Below are 15,990 nucleotides of genomic sequence, written 5' to 3'. Positions count from 1 at the left end.
GAGGTAAGCATTAGTCTTACCATTAACCGATCTTTACCATTAACCCCCTGCACATCAGCCAGAGCAGCCCTGGCTGTCTCAGGTGCAGGGACCCTAGTATTGTCCCCCCCGCCCCCCACACACACACACCCAAGGGCCCAGCTGAAGGGACCTCGGTTAACAGATATAATTTTAATTGTTTAACCGGTTAACTTCTAGAACAAAATTTACATCTCTAGCTCCCAGTAGCATTTTATGCTGTACCATTATCTAGATAAAGGATTTCCAATGCTGTCTTCATCCCAGCAGTTTGTGGGAGCTACACATTACTGCATATGATACAAATCACACATGGGCGTAGTTTGGAGGGGAGTGGAGAGGGACATTGCTTCCCTAAACAGAGGAGAAGCTTGGGGGTCATGTGCCACTCTCCACGCCTGATTTTCTGTGAGGGCCTAGCTGCAGGGGAGGGGAGTTCTAGCCATCTCCTGCTGTGCTGCCTGGATCCCTACTGGCCCCTTATCTGCAGAGGGGCTGGGTGGAAAGCAGGTTGCAGCAGCTACTCTGGGTCACTACTTCTGCAGCTGGATGCTGCCTCCTGTGTTCTAGTGCCCACCTGTTTCCTATACAGGTTACCTTGCCAAGCTTCCACGATTGCCCTGGAGTCTCCAGGAATTGAAAAATAATTTTTCATTATAGCGTGTCGTGTGATGAAACCCCTGGGATCGTGTCTATCCAAAACTGGCAACCCTACAACTGAGTGGCCGTGGGGCTGGGGGTATGGGATGGGGAAGAGATGGGGCTAGGGGAGGCAGCTGCAGGAGCATAAGGAGGCATGGGCGCAGCCACATCACTGCAGCAGCCAGTGCCAGAGTGCTCAGGTCACCGCAGCAGCAGGTCTCCTCTCCCGCTCCAGCGGAACTGGCTTCAGCGTGCACGTGTGTGCCTGCGTACATGGGCACCCCGCCCGCCCCAACACACTCCGCCCATGAAATCACTGAAGACGCGCCTGCCCTGCTCTTCCCACGCTCCCACCACGACCCAGCGGCGCCTACAGCCGCGGCCAAGAGCCAGGGCGGCAATGGAAAAGGGGCGGTATCTAGTTCGGGCGGGGGGGGGAGGAGTTTCGTGGCGCTTGTGTTAAACGTCACCGTGAGCGGGCTGGGGTGATTGGCTGGGCTCCGGGGCCGTCACGCGCCGGGGTATCCCAGTCCGAGGCCATGTGGGCGAGGCTGGCGGGGGTTGCCGATCCGTGGATGCTCCTTGGTGGCTCGAGAGTCTGCTGGTCGCTCGCCGCGCTAGCGCCCGGGGGCTGCCGCATGGAAGAGCCCGGCCCGGGGAGCAGCGGGGTGGGGGACGAGCCCGGCCTGGGGAGCAGCGGGGTGGGGGACGCGCCCCCCCCGGCCAAGAGGCGGCGGCTGCTGGCCGGGGAGGAGAAGCGGCCGGGCCGCGGCGAGCGCTACGTGCCGCCCCCGAGGAAGCGCAACCTCGGTGTGAGCTTCAGCGAGACGCACTTCGCCGAGACCCGCTACTACTTCGAGGGCGGGCTGCGCAAGGTGCGGCCCTACCACTTCGACTTCCAGACCTACTGCAAGGGCCGCTGGGTGGGCAAGAGCCTGCTGCACGTCTTCAGCACCGAGTTCCGCGCCCAGCCCATCGACTACTACCGGGCCGCGGCCAGCGCCGGCCGCCTGCGCCTCAACGAGCAGCCCGTGCGGGACCTCGGCATCGTGCTCAAGGCAGGTCCCCAGCGCCTCCGCCCGCCAGACGCTGGGTTCCCTTACCGCGGCTTGGCACTGGCGCGGGCGGCCGTAGTTTACGTCTCGCTGTGGGGGGGGGGCGTCGATTTGGTAATCTCAGGAACATGCTCCCCACCCTTAGGGAGAGAGATCCCTTCCCGCGTGCAGCGCCTCTCTCACCTACCCGGCCCCTCACCTCTCACACTCCTTCCTGCTACGCCCATGGCCCCAGCTGGCCGCTCTGCCTCCGCAGGGAGCAGCCCTCCCCTCTGGACCGCTGGCTCCCTACAACGGTTCCTGCAGTTGCGGGGTCATAGCCTGGCTGTGTGTGTGGAGGAAGGGGTGTCCTGTTTCCCGCTCTAGAAGAGCCGCTAGAGCGCAAGCCTTCTGTCTAGACTACCAAAAAACTGCTAATTAAAACAATATTTTGAAATGTGTGTAGCTAATTTCAGGTGACTTGGGGTGGGGGGGAGAATAGCCCACATAAAGAGAACCTAGTTCTCTAGTATGTCATAATGATTTTTTTTGTTCTTCCATTCATATGGGAAAAGAAAATAATGTAATATATTTTGGCCACAGCCACGTTTAAACATAATTATTGTTTTGTATTGTGGTGGGACCCGAAGCTATATGCAGTACAAACCTACAGGAAAACCAAGTCCTTTATCTGAGGAGCGCAGAATAAGGCTTTCTCTGCATGGGGATGCTTTTTAGTATAACTGAAAGTGTGACTTTAAATGAAAAGTGCTGGATGTAACTTCATGGTGGTATTTGGAGCTGTATTAGTTAAAATTTCAAGGCATAAGCAGTTCACCTGCAGGAGTCAGGAAGGAATTTATCTCCCTCAGACTGCGTTGCACACAAGTGGCCTTTTGCATTATGAGTCTTTCCCCCTTCCTAAGAAGTACTAGGCATGGGAACATTATTTGAGATAGGATTTGATAAACCAGTATGCTTAATGATTATAATACATTCCTATTTTCCAGTATTTTTTTAGCTGGTTTCTTAATGTTGGGTCCCACGTTATTCTGGAGGTGTGTTATTTATCCCTTATTTCTCATTGATCAAGGATATTTGGGGAAATCATATCTATTCTAATAATCTATTTTGCTTGTAGAATAATGATTTTCTGAGGAATACAGTGCATCGCCATGAGCCTCCAGTCACTACTCAGCCTATCCAGATCTTGGTAGAGAATGACGAGGTGGTTGTCGTGGACAAACCCTCGTCTTTACCTGTACACCCATGCGGCAGATTTCGACACAACACAGTCATCTTCATCTTAGGCAAAGAGCATAACCTAAAGGAGTTGCACACTATTCACCGGCTTGATCGCATGACATCTGGTGTGCTCATATTTGCCAAGACTGCAGAAGTGTCTAAAAGGATTGATGAGCAAGTTCGGCAGAGACAGGTGAGAGCTGAGGATTTTCAAAGTGCATCTTTCAAGAGCTCTTGAAGCAGGTTTGGTCCAAGTACAGGCTGTTGGCCAGACACAAGTCCCAAAGTTTACATTGCAGCCTGTGGCTGCTTTAACTTTTAATGCATAAATACAGCTTATGTCTAGGGGCATTGCATTTTAGGACCTGTGGTCTCAGTAGGTCAGCGCTTTTTCTTTAAGATGAAGACAGGTGCAAATTACATGCATCCCTTGTGCTCTTGGTAAGATGCTAATATGGTGCTCCACTGAGCAGAATTCGGGTTCCTCAGTAGGTTGTATAGTAGATAAGTGTGCTAGTTTGTGAGATAGTAATTGAAAGGCTATTGGTGTTTTAATAAAAACCCTATTTCTGTTTTGAAGGACTCAGATTCCCCTGTAAATGTTCTATGCAATAGCCTGTTGTGACATTACCCAGGGTGCATGCTGAACTGCTATGGCCCCTTAGCTCTCCAGCCTGGGATGCCTTTTACATTGCTTTGCTAGTGAACAGCAAACCACTCCAGGCTCTGATCACTCACAGCCACCAGCAAGCAAAGTCTCTATCAGCTGAGTGCATGAATGATGTGTCGTGCCCTCCATAAATAGATACAGGGCAACATCCGCATATCTCTGAGTACCTTCAGTAGCCCACAGGACCGTACAAGCTCATAAATTAGTCCGTCATTCCTACAAAGGGTAATGAATATGCATCAGCCTTAGTCTCAAGTGGAGACTTCCCAAACACTTCATCCTAAACAAACTGGTTTAGATGAAACAGTATCTTTCTCTAAAAGCAGCAAAGAATCTTGTGGCACCTTATAGACTAACAGATGTTTTGGAGCATGAGCTTTTGTGGATGAATACCCACTTCGTCAGATGCATGTAGTGGAAATTTCCAGGGGCAGGTATATATATGCAAGCAAGCTAGAGATAACGAGGTTAGTTCAATCAGGGAGGATGAGGCCTTGTTCTAGCAGTTGAGGTGTGAAAACCAAGGGAGGAGAAACTGGTTCTGTAGTTGGCAAGCCATTTACAGTCTTTGTTTAATCCTGAGCTGATGGTGTCAAATTTGCAGATGAACTGAAGCTCAGCAGTTTCTCTTTGAAGTCTGGACCTGAAGTTTTTTTTGCTGCAGGATGGCCCCCTTAAGGTCTGCTATAGTGTGGCCAGGGAGGTTGAAGTGTTCTCCTACAGGTTTTTGTATATTGCCTTTCCTAATATCTGATTTGTGTCCATTTAACCTTTTCCGTAGAGACTGTCCAGTTTAGCCGATGTACATAGCAGAGGGACATTGCTGGCATATGATGGCATATATTACATTGGTGGAGGTGCAGGTGAATGAACCAGTGATGGTGTGGCTGATCTGGTTAGGTCCTGTGATGGTGTCGCTGATGTAGATATGTGGGCAGAGTTGGCATCGAGGTTTGTTGCATGGATTGGTTCCTGAGCTAGAGTTACTATCGTGCGGTGTGCAGTTACTGGTGAGAATATGTTTCAGGTTGGCAAGTTGTCTGTGGGCAAAGACTGGCCTGCCACCCAAGGCCTGTGAAAGTGTGGGGTCATTGTCCAGGATGGGTTGTAGATCCCTGATGATGCGTTGGAGGGGTTTTAGCTGGGGACTGTATGTGATGGCCATCCTCGCCCACAGACAACCTGCCAACTTGAAACACATTCTCACCAGTAACTGCACACTGCACCATAGTAACTCTAGCTCAGGAGCTTCCATATGAGGGGAGATTAATAATAATACTGGTCTTTTTCCAAGCTGAAAAGCCCAACTGAGAGGGGATATGATAGAAGTCTATAAAAATCATGACTGGTGTGGAGAAAGTAAATAAGGAAGTGTTGTTTACTCCTCATAATACAAGAACTAGGGGTCACCAAATGAAATTAATAGGCAGCAGATTTAAAACAAACAAAAGGAAGTATTTTTTCACACAATGCACAGTCCATCTACAGAACTCATTGCCAGAGGATGTTGTGAAGGCCAGGACTATAACAGGGTTTTAAATAGAACTAGATAAGTTCGTGGAGGATATGTCCATCAACGGCTATTAGCCAGAATGGGGACGGATGGTGTCCCTAGCCTCTTTTTGCCGGAAGCTGGGAATGGGCGACAGGAGATGGATCACTTGATGATTACCTATTCTGTTCCCTCTGGGGCACCTGGCATTGGCACCTGTCAAAAGACAGGATATTGGGCTAGATGAATCTTTGGTCTGACCCAGTATGGCCATTCTTATGTTCAAGTGGTTTCCGTTATATACAGGGTTAACAGCTTGGTTCGGTAACTCTCAGCACCACCACTGTAAAAATTGTTCCAGTACCCCAGCTCTCCTTAGTTTAGTGATGCACCTTGTGTCTTTCAAGTGATCGTCTATGAGTAAAGATGGGAGAGGAGAGGTGTATATAGAGGCATTTTTCTCCTTTATACTCTGACCCTTTGCACTGGAAAAGTCTTTGCTGGGTCATGGTGTCAGGCAGTTCCATGGCGTATGTGAACTGCCAGCTGTCCTTCAGGTGAATTATAAATTTCTTGTTTACAGCACTTGTTCTGGTATATCTCTGATGAAGCAGGTAATGGCCTTTTAGCACCTAAATGATGTCTTTGAGAAAATGGTCTGCGGGCATTACCCAGAACTACAGTGTATTTCAGTAACAATTCTATAGTAAAATCTCATAACTCCATATACAATGTTGATGCACAAATTTTGACAGGACAGTATTGTGAGGTATCATTTGAAAACTCAATCTACTGAACAAGTCATACTTTGTACAAAATATATCATAACCATATAAAAGTGCTGAACATGGGGTACAGGGTGTCACACCCGCAATCTGCCAATCCCAGTTGTGGCACTCTGGCTTTTAAGATTTTCAGCAAGGGCACAAAAATCTGAGAATAAATCTTGACATAAATTTGGGTTTGATGTTAAAATAGTTTCCTAGGTCTTAGTTGAAATGTTGAATTTATGAAGTTATCAAACTCCATTAATAAAGTACACCTGAATGGGACAGAAGCCACTGTAGGTCTAAATAGAAGACTTCACTTTATAATGAGGTACACTTGAGATGCTTGTTTGCTTGTCCTGTTATCTGCAATCCTATAACTGAAATGTCTGAACTTCCCCACATATCTGTAAGTGAAGGGGAGGGCAGGAATGGTTAGTATTAAGCTTAATGTAGCTGGAGCTCAAGAGATTTGCATTGAGTCTGGATTGATGTGTTTCTGATGTTCGCTCTGTTTTCCTTCTGTAGCTGGAAAAGGAGTATGTCTGCCGCGTGCTTGGGGAGTTTCCAGAAAATGAAGTGACCTGTGAGGAACCCATCCTGGTTGTTTCTTACAAAGTGGGCGTGTGTCGTGTGGACCCCAAAGGCAAATCCTGTAAAACTGTCTTCCAAAGGCTTAGTTACAATGGCAAGACCAGTGTGGTCAAGTGTTTTCCATTCACGGGTCGCACCCACCAGATCCGGGTCCATTTGCAATTCCTGGGATATCCTATTGTCAATGACCCCATCTACAATATGGAAGCCTGGGGTCCTGGTAAGGGTAAGGGTGGTGAGATTAATAAAACAGATGAGGAGCTTCTCAGGGCTTTAGTGGAAGAACATCGTTCCAAACAGAGTTTGAGCATCCTGGACATTTCAGAGGAGGACCTTAAGCCCATTGTGGGAAGTGAAGAATGTGACCGTTCAGATTACTGTACTAAGACAGTTGAGATTACACCTATAAGCGCAGACTCCTGCAGAACTGAGGGCTCTAAGGATCAGAAAGAAGCTGAAATACTGGCTTGTTTGCCAAATTATGATACCAGACCAGAAACACATGAAGCAAACCCTGAAGGCACTAGTTCAAGTGGGAATCAGGATGGACTAAACCCTGAAGGAGCTAGTTCAAGTGGGAATCAGGATGGACAAACAGAAGAAAAGGACCCTCTGTGTGAGGAGTGTAAAATAGTAAGGCAGGACCCATCTCCTAGGGAGCTGGTGATGTACCTGCATGCCTTACGCTACAAGGGAGCAGAGTTTGAATACAATTCCAAGATGCCAGACTGGGCTCTAGAGGACTGGGATGAAAGCTAAGAATAGATACTGAGACTTTTGTGTTTCATTTTAGTTGTGTTGGAAGGAAAGTATTTGCTAAAGTCCTGAACTTGTGTGTGGTAAAAATACCTCATTGGAGCTATTGCGATCTTCCATCATTATTTATTGTGTTGTGCCTGGATTGCTTGTGAATTTTGAGGCAGTGGGAAGAGTTCTTCCTGATCAGTCTTGAGAACTCTTTCCTAACAATGAACTTGCTGACACCTACTGAAGGGAGAGATGGTTAATCCAAGACACCTTAACTATGTTTTCCTTTAAGATAGTAACAGTGATGGGTACAAATATTACTCAAAGGTGGGAAGCTTGGAACAATTGCTTTCTCTTCTCACCACACGGTGTTCGGGGTGCATCCTTGTTTGCAAATTGAATGCAGTTGCTTACTAAATGCATACAACTAAGACAATCAGCATCTTGGCTCTTTTCCTGTATGTCAGTTATCTAACTCGTCTTTCTGGGTAAGAGTTGGTGAGATGTTCGTCAATCTAAAATACTTCAGGTGTCACACCCAGATCAGTTTCAGTTATGTTCTTAGTTTTTTTCATACCAAGGCACTGTGCAGGCTGGTTCTTTTCCTGCCAGGTTAATCTTCATTCATTTTATTTGGAGTTCTGTTGCATTGTGCAGTTCTTGTCAATAAGACATTTCCATCCTCTTTGTGTTTCCAGCTTCCTTTTTTTGGTTCCAGGATGGAGCACAGTCTGTCCTTAAATCAGCTTTGCAAAATTCCTTGGACAAGCATACTGCTCCAGCTAAAAATTCAGTAGCCCAAAGAAATGGTCTAATTTGCTGTTAGAGTCCATATCTGTAGGTACTCCCATCCAAAACAATCTCTACATACTTTAACCAGTCTCTTGTTTTCTACCTCCTCCCATATAGTTTCTCTCCTTATTTCTTAACCCCCATTACGCTCTATACTGTACATCTTGTACTGTGTGTATCTTTTCTAACATATCTTAACCACTCCCTTCCATGTACTCACACACAGGGCTTAGAAAGCTTAACAGATACATAATAGCCAGAAAGCTAAGTCTGATATGGAAGATGGCAGGGACTTGCTGTTTCAAGGATGGCTCTACTCCACCCTCTTTTAGCTTTTTGGTTGTTCTAAGCAGGGGTGTTTCTACTATCCTAGCCTTCATTTTGCAGCTCCCAGCCTCAGTAGGAAGTGCTTCAGTACCAGCCTGTGCTGTTGCTCAGAGACTTTGTGAGTTGCTGCAGAATGAAACACCTGATTGCAGTAGAGATACCAACAAGATATAGGGTTCTGAATAGTAAAAGTAAAACTGAAAATACCTAGGTTAGTTTTCACTTTGCTGCAGCTTGTTCTGAAAGTTCTAACCCACAGCTGATGCATTTCAAGAATTAGAGCACGCCATCTGTTTGTGTGTGTGAAGACTTTAGGATGTAAAAAAATGTTAACCTTGTGTGGCTTTTTTTTTTTTTTTTTTAAGGGCAAGACAGTGATGTTCTCACCGGGACATTTCCTATTTTCCATGGCAAAGTGGATTTTTCCATCCCAACCTTAAATAATAATACTTATGTTGGTAGATGCATGCTAGCTCCTTTGTACTTGCCCTGCAGTGGACAGTAAACCCAAACCTGTGGAAGCCAGTGCATTGCTGGTAATTTTTTTGTCTGATTTTAGGAAGTCTAGAATGTTATTGGCTTATTCCAAGGATGCCAAGAGTGCATCTAGACTAGAAAAAGAGTGTGGGGATCTTGGCCAAACAAAAATCCTCTCTCACTACCCAGTGCTTTGTTTGATCAACATGCATAGTCCTTTGATTATTACAGCAGCACTTAGAGGCCTTGACCAGAGCCTTACGTGGTATGCATTGCCCACACATAATAAGATAGCCCCTGCCCTGATAAGGCTTACAGGCTAACTGTGAACATTCACATCTAATCTTCTATTTGCCCAAACTGGAGCCATATCTTCAAAGAGGGTTTCTTCAGTATTCATAATCTTGACCATGTGAAATACAAAGGTGATAAAGTAAGAAATGGCACAACTGCTACTTTACCTAATAATTTACAGGTGTTAATGCTAAGTGCTTTCTTTATTATTCTGTGGCTATAGTGTAGGAGGGAAGTACAGAGGCTCCATGATTTACCAACTAGTATGTCACATTGCCCCATTCTGCAAAATGAAAGATCATTAGCATAACAAGAGAGGAGAAGGGTTTTTTTAACTCTAGTTTATCTTTGCTGACTGGCACGTTGAAGAATGTGTTGAATTTATCATTCTGCTGCTTGAATAAATACATCAAACAGAGGAGGCCCTCTAGCAACACCAGGAAAGACCAGAGTTGCTGAGAGTGATGCACATATGAAAAAAACCAGCCACCCTACAGCATTTTAAATAAATAAATATATAACTATATACACACTTTTTAAAAATCCTTGGTGGATCATTGCATAAAGCTGATGGCAAAGAACAAAGTGCTATTTTATAAATCTGGGCAAACCCTTCCGTCCATCCTTTGACGAAACTAATTTTGAGCCTGAAAGCCATGAAGGCTCCAGCTGGAGCTCTTGGGGTTTCCACACTTCCTGATGAGGGAATGGCAGCCTTGCCTCAAGCTGTTGCTCTCAGGATCTGAACTCCCAGTACCATAGGGAGCGTGGAAGTTCAGAGATCCCCATCTCCAGTTGGGGCTTCCAGGCTGTCTGCCACTGAGCCAGACTCCCCAGTCAACTTGCACCCCGGATGCCTATACTCTTATTAGCTCGGGGAGCCAGCTGGTGTGGGAATTTGGTAGCCCTAGGTTTGCCATCCATGTGGCCAGGCTGCCATGGAGCTAATGGACCATGGAATCCCTGGCAGCTGCTGTTCAAGACTGAATGGTAGCCTTGAAAATGACCCTTTGATATCTGCTATTCAGTGGTGGGAAGTAGTGAAACTGACATGAATTATATCAGTTTCACCAAGCAGCTACCTGGGAGCTATTTCCACAGGTGCTGGAACTAAGTGATACCACACCTCCAACCTTGAAATGGTTTCTGTTATATACAGGGTTTACAGTTCAGTTTAATGGCTCTCAGCACCTGCCCTATACAAATTGTTCCAGCACCCCCTGCATATTTCATTTTGAAAACACTGTTTTGGTGTTTTGGAAACATGATTTTTCAGAATCTCCAGTTCAGGGGAAATTTTGAATGTTGAAATTTCCTATGACCTGGAAATTCCAAATTTCAGCCAACCATAGTCCCAAATTTAATTCTGCTGTCTCCTCTATCTCTTCTGTAAGAGGATCACCACAGGAAGCAAATCCCTTATAATGCTAAAGTGTGGAGGTAATTTATGTTCCTGTGTGGTGAACGGCCTATTGTGGAAAATGTTGGGGAAGGAGTAAGTACAAATAATGTTTTGAGTGCTGTGTCTTAGCTTCATTTTTTTTCTGGCCATGCTTAAGTTACTATTAAGGCCTTAATGCACCACCACATTATCTAATGTATCCTGTTGCTGATAGAGAAACTGACTGTGATTACTGGCCACAAAACAACTTGAACTGTGGGAGGTTAAGGTTTATTATTCAAGCATCCTCCCTGTGAGCGTCGCAATTCATTGTTTTATTTGAGTTAAAAGCTGCTGTCTACGTTACTGTGTGTGTGTGTGTGTGTGTGTGTGTACACATTGTAATTTGTATGCAGATAGATTGGACTCTGCACAAATCTGGCTGTTTCCTTTTTATGAAGATAAGTGAACATACCAAAGGCAATTAAAGATGGTGTAATTAAAGATGTCAACATGTTTACCATAAACCCTGCTCTATAACTGGTTCAAAGGGGGGAGGGAATTCTCAGCTAAAACCATGGGGTAGGGGACCTTGGTGACGGAGTGATTCTGTGCATGTTTCGTGTAGGTGGATATGATGCTTGGGGAAAGTGAAGAATGTTGAGATTGAAGTTCTCTCTCTCTTCTGCCCCCCCCCCCCCCAAAAAAAAAAAAGGTACAGCAATGACAACAACAGTACAGGCTTCTCACCCACTCGCTAATGTGCCTTAACAATGATCTGAAGAGGCTGCTGGCTAGTCAGTCTCTTGTGACTCATTCATTCCTGGCCCTCTGTGCCAAACTGACAACAAGGGGGGCTAATTGTCATGTTGGTGTGTATGATGTGAATGCTAGAGGCTCTGATCTTAATGTGGATAAGACTCTTTAGGTGCATTCCAAAGAATGGACTTGGCCAGCATGCTATCTTTGCATCAAGCGCTGTCAGGCAGCAGCTTCTAACTTGGGGGCTGCTGAAGGCAAATACATCCCTTGCTCCTTAGCTCATCTCAATTGATTGGCCTCTTACAGTTGGTATGTGTACTTCCACCTTTTCATGTTCTCTGTATGTATAAATACCTTCTATCTCTGTGTTCCATTCTATGCATCTGAAGAAGTGAGTTGTAGCCCACGAAAGCTTATGCTGAAATAAATTTGTTAGTCTCTAAGGTGCCACAAGTACTCCTGTTCTTTTTTGGGGACTAGATAGAGGCTAGTTACCTTTACACACAAATCACCATTTATTATTATTTTGTTATTGTAGTTCATAGGAATCCCAGTAATGAACCAGGACCTGTAGAGTGATGGCCACACACCAGAGGGCACAGAGACAGATAAGGATGGGGGAAAGAGTGCAGGGACAAATGGGGATGAGGGGCAGGGGGTGCAGGGCTACAACAGGATGGGGGAGGGGGTTGGCTGAGGGGGTGTGGGGCTACATGGAGGAAGGGAGATGGGTGAGTGGGGGCACAGAGATACATAGAGATGGGGGACAGAGTGCAGGGACTCATGGGGGTGGGGCAGATGTGCCTGAATGGGAGAGGCTAAGGGTCAGCCAGGGTCTGCATGGGGGAAACTCCCTAACAATCCCTCCCTCTGTGCCCCCCCCAAAAAAAAGTCTATACTTTTCTCACCCATGTCCAACAACCCTCTCAAGTTCACACCCAGACTCGTTTCCAGCAACTGCTTCCCTCTCCCTCAGCTTCTCCATTACCCCTGACTCCCTCAAGCCTTTGCGCTGTTTGAGAGGTGCAGAAAATATGGTTCTGTATTGCAGTTTGAATGAATTATTACTCAGTTCTGTATTAATATGCCTAATAAGGAATCTATTTGTCAAAAAACATTCCCTGAATCATTTTTGTTGTCTGTATTGTTAGACATACTTGCTGACAGGTATTTTGAAATAAATTACCAAAATAATTGAAACTGGTGTGATTTTATTGTGCTATATTAACCTAAAATATGCCGAATTTTGCAGAATTTTAAAATATTGTGCACATAATTTCTAATTTTTTGATACAGAATTCCTCCAGGAGTAACACAGCAATAGTCCCTGCTGGCAGCTCTGTTACACTCTTCTGGGAGCTTTGCTTTACTACACCTGACCCAGAAAATGCATCAAGGGCTGGGAAGCAGGAAGATAACAGAAACTGAAGCCCTAAAATGTGTCCGAGATATATGTAGTCATATCTTGCTTACTTTACTAACTCATCAGCCTGCCAAGGTGCCTGTTTGCATAGATAAAGCTATTGTGAATTGGCTGAGAGATTATTTTCTCTCTCTAACTTCCATCAGGATTTTTAGTACGGTTAACAACTCTTCAAATCTACCATTACAGTATGCATCTAAAGGTACTGTAAACAGTTTCATAGAATCATAGACTTAAGGTCAGAAGGGATCATTATGGTCATCTAGTCTGACCTGCACAATGCAGGCCACAGAATCTCACCCATCCACTCCTGTAACAAACCACTAATCTATGTCTGAGTTATTGAAGTCCTCAAATCATGGTTTAAAGAGCTCAAGATGCAGAGAATCCTTCAGCAAGTGACCTGTGCCCCATGCTGCAGAGGAAGGCGAAAAACCTCTAAGGCCTCTGCCAATCTTCCCTGGAGGAAAATTCCTTCCCGACCCCAAATATGGCGATCAGTTAAACCCTGAGCATGTGGGCAAGACTCACCAGGAAAGAATTCTCTGTAGGAACTCACATCCCATCCCATCCCATCTAACATCCCATCACAGGTCATTGGGCATATTTACCTGCTAAAAATCAAAGGTGAATTAATTGCCAAAATTAGGCTATCTCATCATACCATCCCCTCCGTAAACTTATCAAGCTTAGTCTTGAAGCCGGATATGTCTTTTGCCCGTACTACTCCCCTTGGAAGGCTGTTCCAGAACTTCACTCCTCTAATGGTTACAAACCTTCATCTAATTTCAAGTCCAAACTTCCTAGTGTCCAGTTTATATCAATTTGTTCTTGTATCCACATTGGTACTAAGCTTAAATAATTCCTCTCCCTCCCTGATATTTATCCCTCTAATATATTTATAAAGAGCAATCATATCTCCCCTCAGCCTTCTTTCGGTTAGGCTAAACAAGCCAAGCTCTTTCACTCTCCTTTCAAAAGACAAGTTTTCCATTCCTCGGATCATCCTACTAGCCCTTCTCTGAACCTGTTCCAGTTTGAATTCATCCTTCTTAACCATGGGAGACCAGAACTGCACACAGTATTCCAGATGAGGTCTCACCAGTGCCTGTATAATGGAACTAATACCTCCTTATCTCTACTGGAAATACCTTGCCTGATGCATCCTAAAACTGCATTAGCTTTTTTAACGGCCATATCACATTGGTGGCTCATAGTCATCCTGTGAGCAACCAATACTTCAAGGTCCTTTTCCTCCTCTGTTACTTCCAACTGATGTGTCCCCAATTTATAAACAAAATTCTTATTCTTAATCCCTAAATGCATGACTTTGCACTTTTCACTATTAAATTTCATCCTATTACTATTTCTCCAGTTTACAAGGTCATCCAGATCTTCCTGTATGATATCTCGGTCCTTCTCTGTATTGGCAATACCTCCCAACTTTGTGTCATCCGCGAACTTTATTAGCACTTTCCCACTTTTTGTGCCAAGGTCAGTAATAAAAAGATTGGTCCCAAAACTGATCCCTGAGGAATTGCACTAGTAACTTCCTTCCAGCCTGACAGTTCCCCTTTCAGTACTACCTGTCATAGTCTCCCCTTTAACCAGTTCCTTATCCACCTTTCAGTTTTCAGTTTGTAATTATATGTTTAAGCTATGGGACAGAATTGCCTCATGGGAGCCCTTCTGTTCCATTAACTGCATATTTCATCTAAAAAGAGATGTATTAGTGTCATAAACAGATAGTTAAGGGTTAATGCCTCTTTTACCTGTAAAGGGTTAAGAAGCTCAGTAAACCTGGCTGACACCTGACCAGAGGACCAATATGGGGACAAGATACTTTCAAATCTTGGTGGAGGGAAGTCTTTGTTTGTGCTCTTTGTTTTGGTGGTTGTTCGCTCTTGGGACTAAGAGGGACCAGACGTCCATCCAGGCTCTCCAAATCTTTCTGAATCAGTCTCTCATGTTTCAAAATTGTAAGTAATCGCCAGGCAAGGCGGATTAGTCTTATTTTTGTTTTCTCAACCTGTAAATGTCCTTTTTTTTTCTTTTTTTTTTTTTTTTTTTTGCTGAGAGGATTTTACCTCTGCTTGCTGTAACTTTGAACCTAAGGCTAGAGGGGGTTCCTCTGGGCTATATGAATTTTATTACCCTGTAAAGTATTTTCCATCCTGATTTTACAGAGATGATTTTTACCTTTCTTCTTTAATTAAAAGCTTTCTTTTTAAGAACCTGATTGATTTTTCCTTGTTTTAAGATCCAAGGGGGTTGGATCTGGACTCACCAGGGATTGGTGGGGGAAAGGAGGGCGGATGGTTAATTTCTCCTTGTTTCAAGATCCAAGGGGTTTGGATCTGTGTTCACCAGGGAATTGGTGAAGTCCCTCAAGGCCACTCAGGGAGGGGAGAGTTTTGGGGGGATAGGAAGTGCTCCAGACACTAAAATTTCTGGATGGTGGCAGAGTTACCAGATCTAAGCTAGTAAATAAGCTTAGAAGTGTCCATGCAGGTCCCCACATTTGTACCCTAAAGTTCAGAGTGGGGAAGGAACCTTGACAATTAGAACTGGAAAAAAATACAGAGAAGTGTTACCTGCACAAAATTCTGTTATGCACACACTCTAGGGGCACCCACCTTTACCCAGTTCCCAGGGCTTAAAGCATAACCCTCTTAATTTAGGCACACACACCCCTTCCCCATTCCTAGAGCTCAGGTGTAATCTTATGCTCTAGAGCAACCACCCAGTTCTCTGTCCCCGGCAGGCACGGGGCCGCAGCTTCTCTCCCCTGGTGGGCACTAGGCAGGCCCCGCATCTGCAGGGAACAGAGAACACTGTCCTTGGAGCCTGAGTTCTCTGTCCCCGGCAGGCACAGGGCCATGGCTTCTCTCCTCTGCTGGGCACTAGGCGGGCACATATAAATGCCCTGGCGGGTGCCATGATGCCCGCGGGCACTGCATTGGGGACCACTGCTGTACAACAATCCTGTAGCAGTCATACCCAACCACCATAATTGATTTACACCTAGCAAAATTAATTATGTAGCAGACAGAAACAATCGAAGAAGCAGAATGAGCTCATACAAACAATAAAGAAATGAGGATTTTACAACCACAACAATTAAGTGTTTTCTTCTCAGTCATAATGCTATCAAACTAAGTTTTCTGTAACCATCTCAAGATCTGTTTATTTATCTAGTGCTGGTGGGCACTATTAGGACAGGATCGCCTTCTTAACAGCCTGGTATTACACTGTTTTAATGTAATTTTAGGTGGGATGTGACTTTCTGCTTCTTAGCTTCTGGCTGCTGCTCTCCTAATATGGC

General features: G+C 45.2%; 1 protein-coding gene across 1 annotated transcript; it reads left to right on the top strand.

Moving 5' to 3' along the window:
• Positions 1 to 1,140: 1,140 nt before the first annotated feature.
• On the top strand, positions 1,141 to 12,442 carry RPUSD2 (RNA pseudouridine synthase domain containing 2). The gene is made up of 3 exons (XM_050954832.1): positions 1,141 to 1,718; positions 2,836 to 3,132; positions 6,397 to 12,442. Exons 1-3 carry the CDS (start codon positions 1,200 to 1,202, stop codon positions 7,219 to 7,221), a joined length of 1,641 nt encoding a protein of 546 aa, XP_050810789.1. The 5' UTR covers positions 1,141 to 1,199; the 3' UTR covers positions 7,222 to 12,442.
• Positions 12,443 to 15,990: the final 3,548 nt, after the last annotated feature.

This window comes from Gopherus flavomarginatus, chromosome 5 (genome assembly GCF_025201925.1).
Source record: "Gopherus flavomarginatus isolate rGopFla2 chromosome 5, rGopFla2.mat.asm, whole genome shotgun sequence".
Taxonomy (NCBI): domain Eukaryota; kingdom Metazoa; phylum Chordata; order Testudines; family Testudinidae; genus Gopherus; species Gopherus flavomarginatus.
Note: the sequence above shows the minus strand (reverse complement) of the source record. Positions and strands in the feature narration are given on the sequence as shown.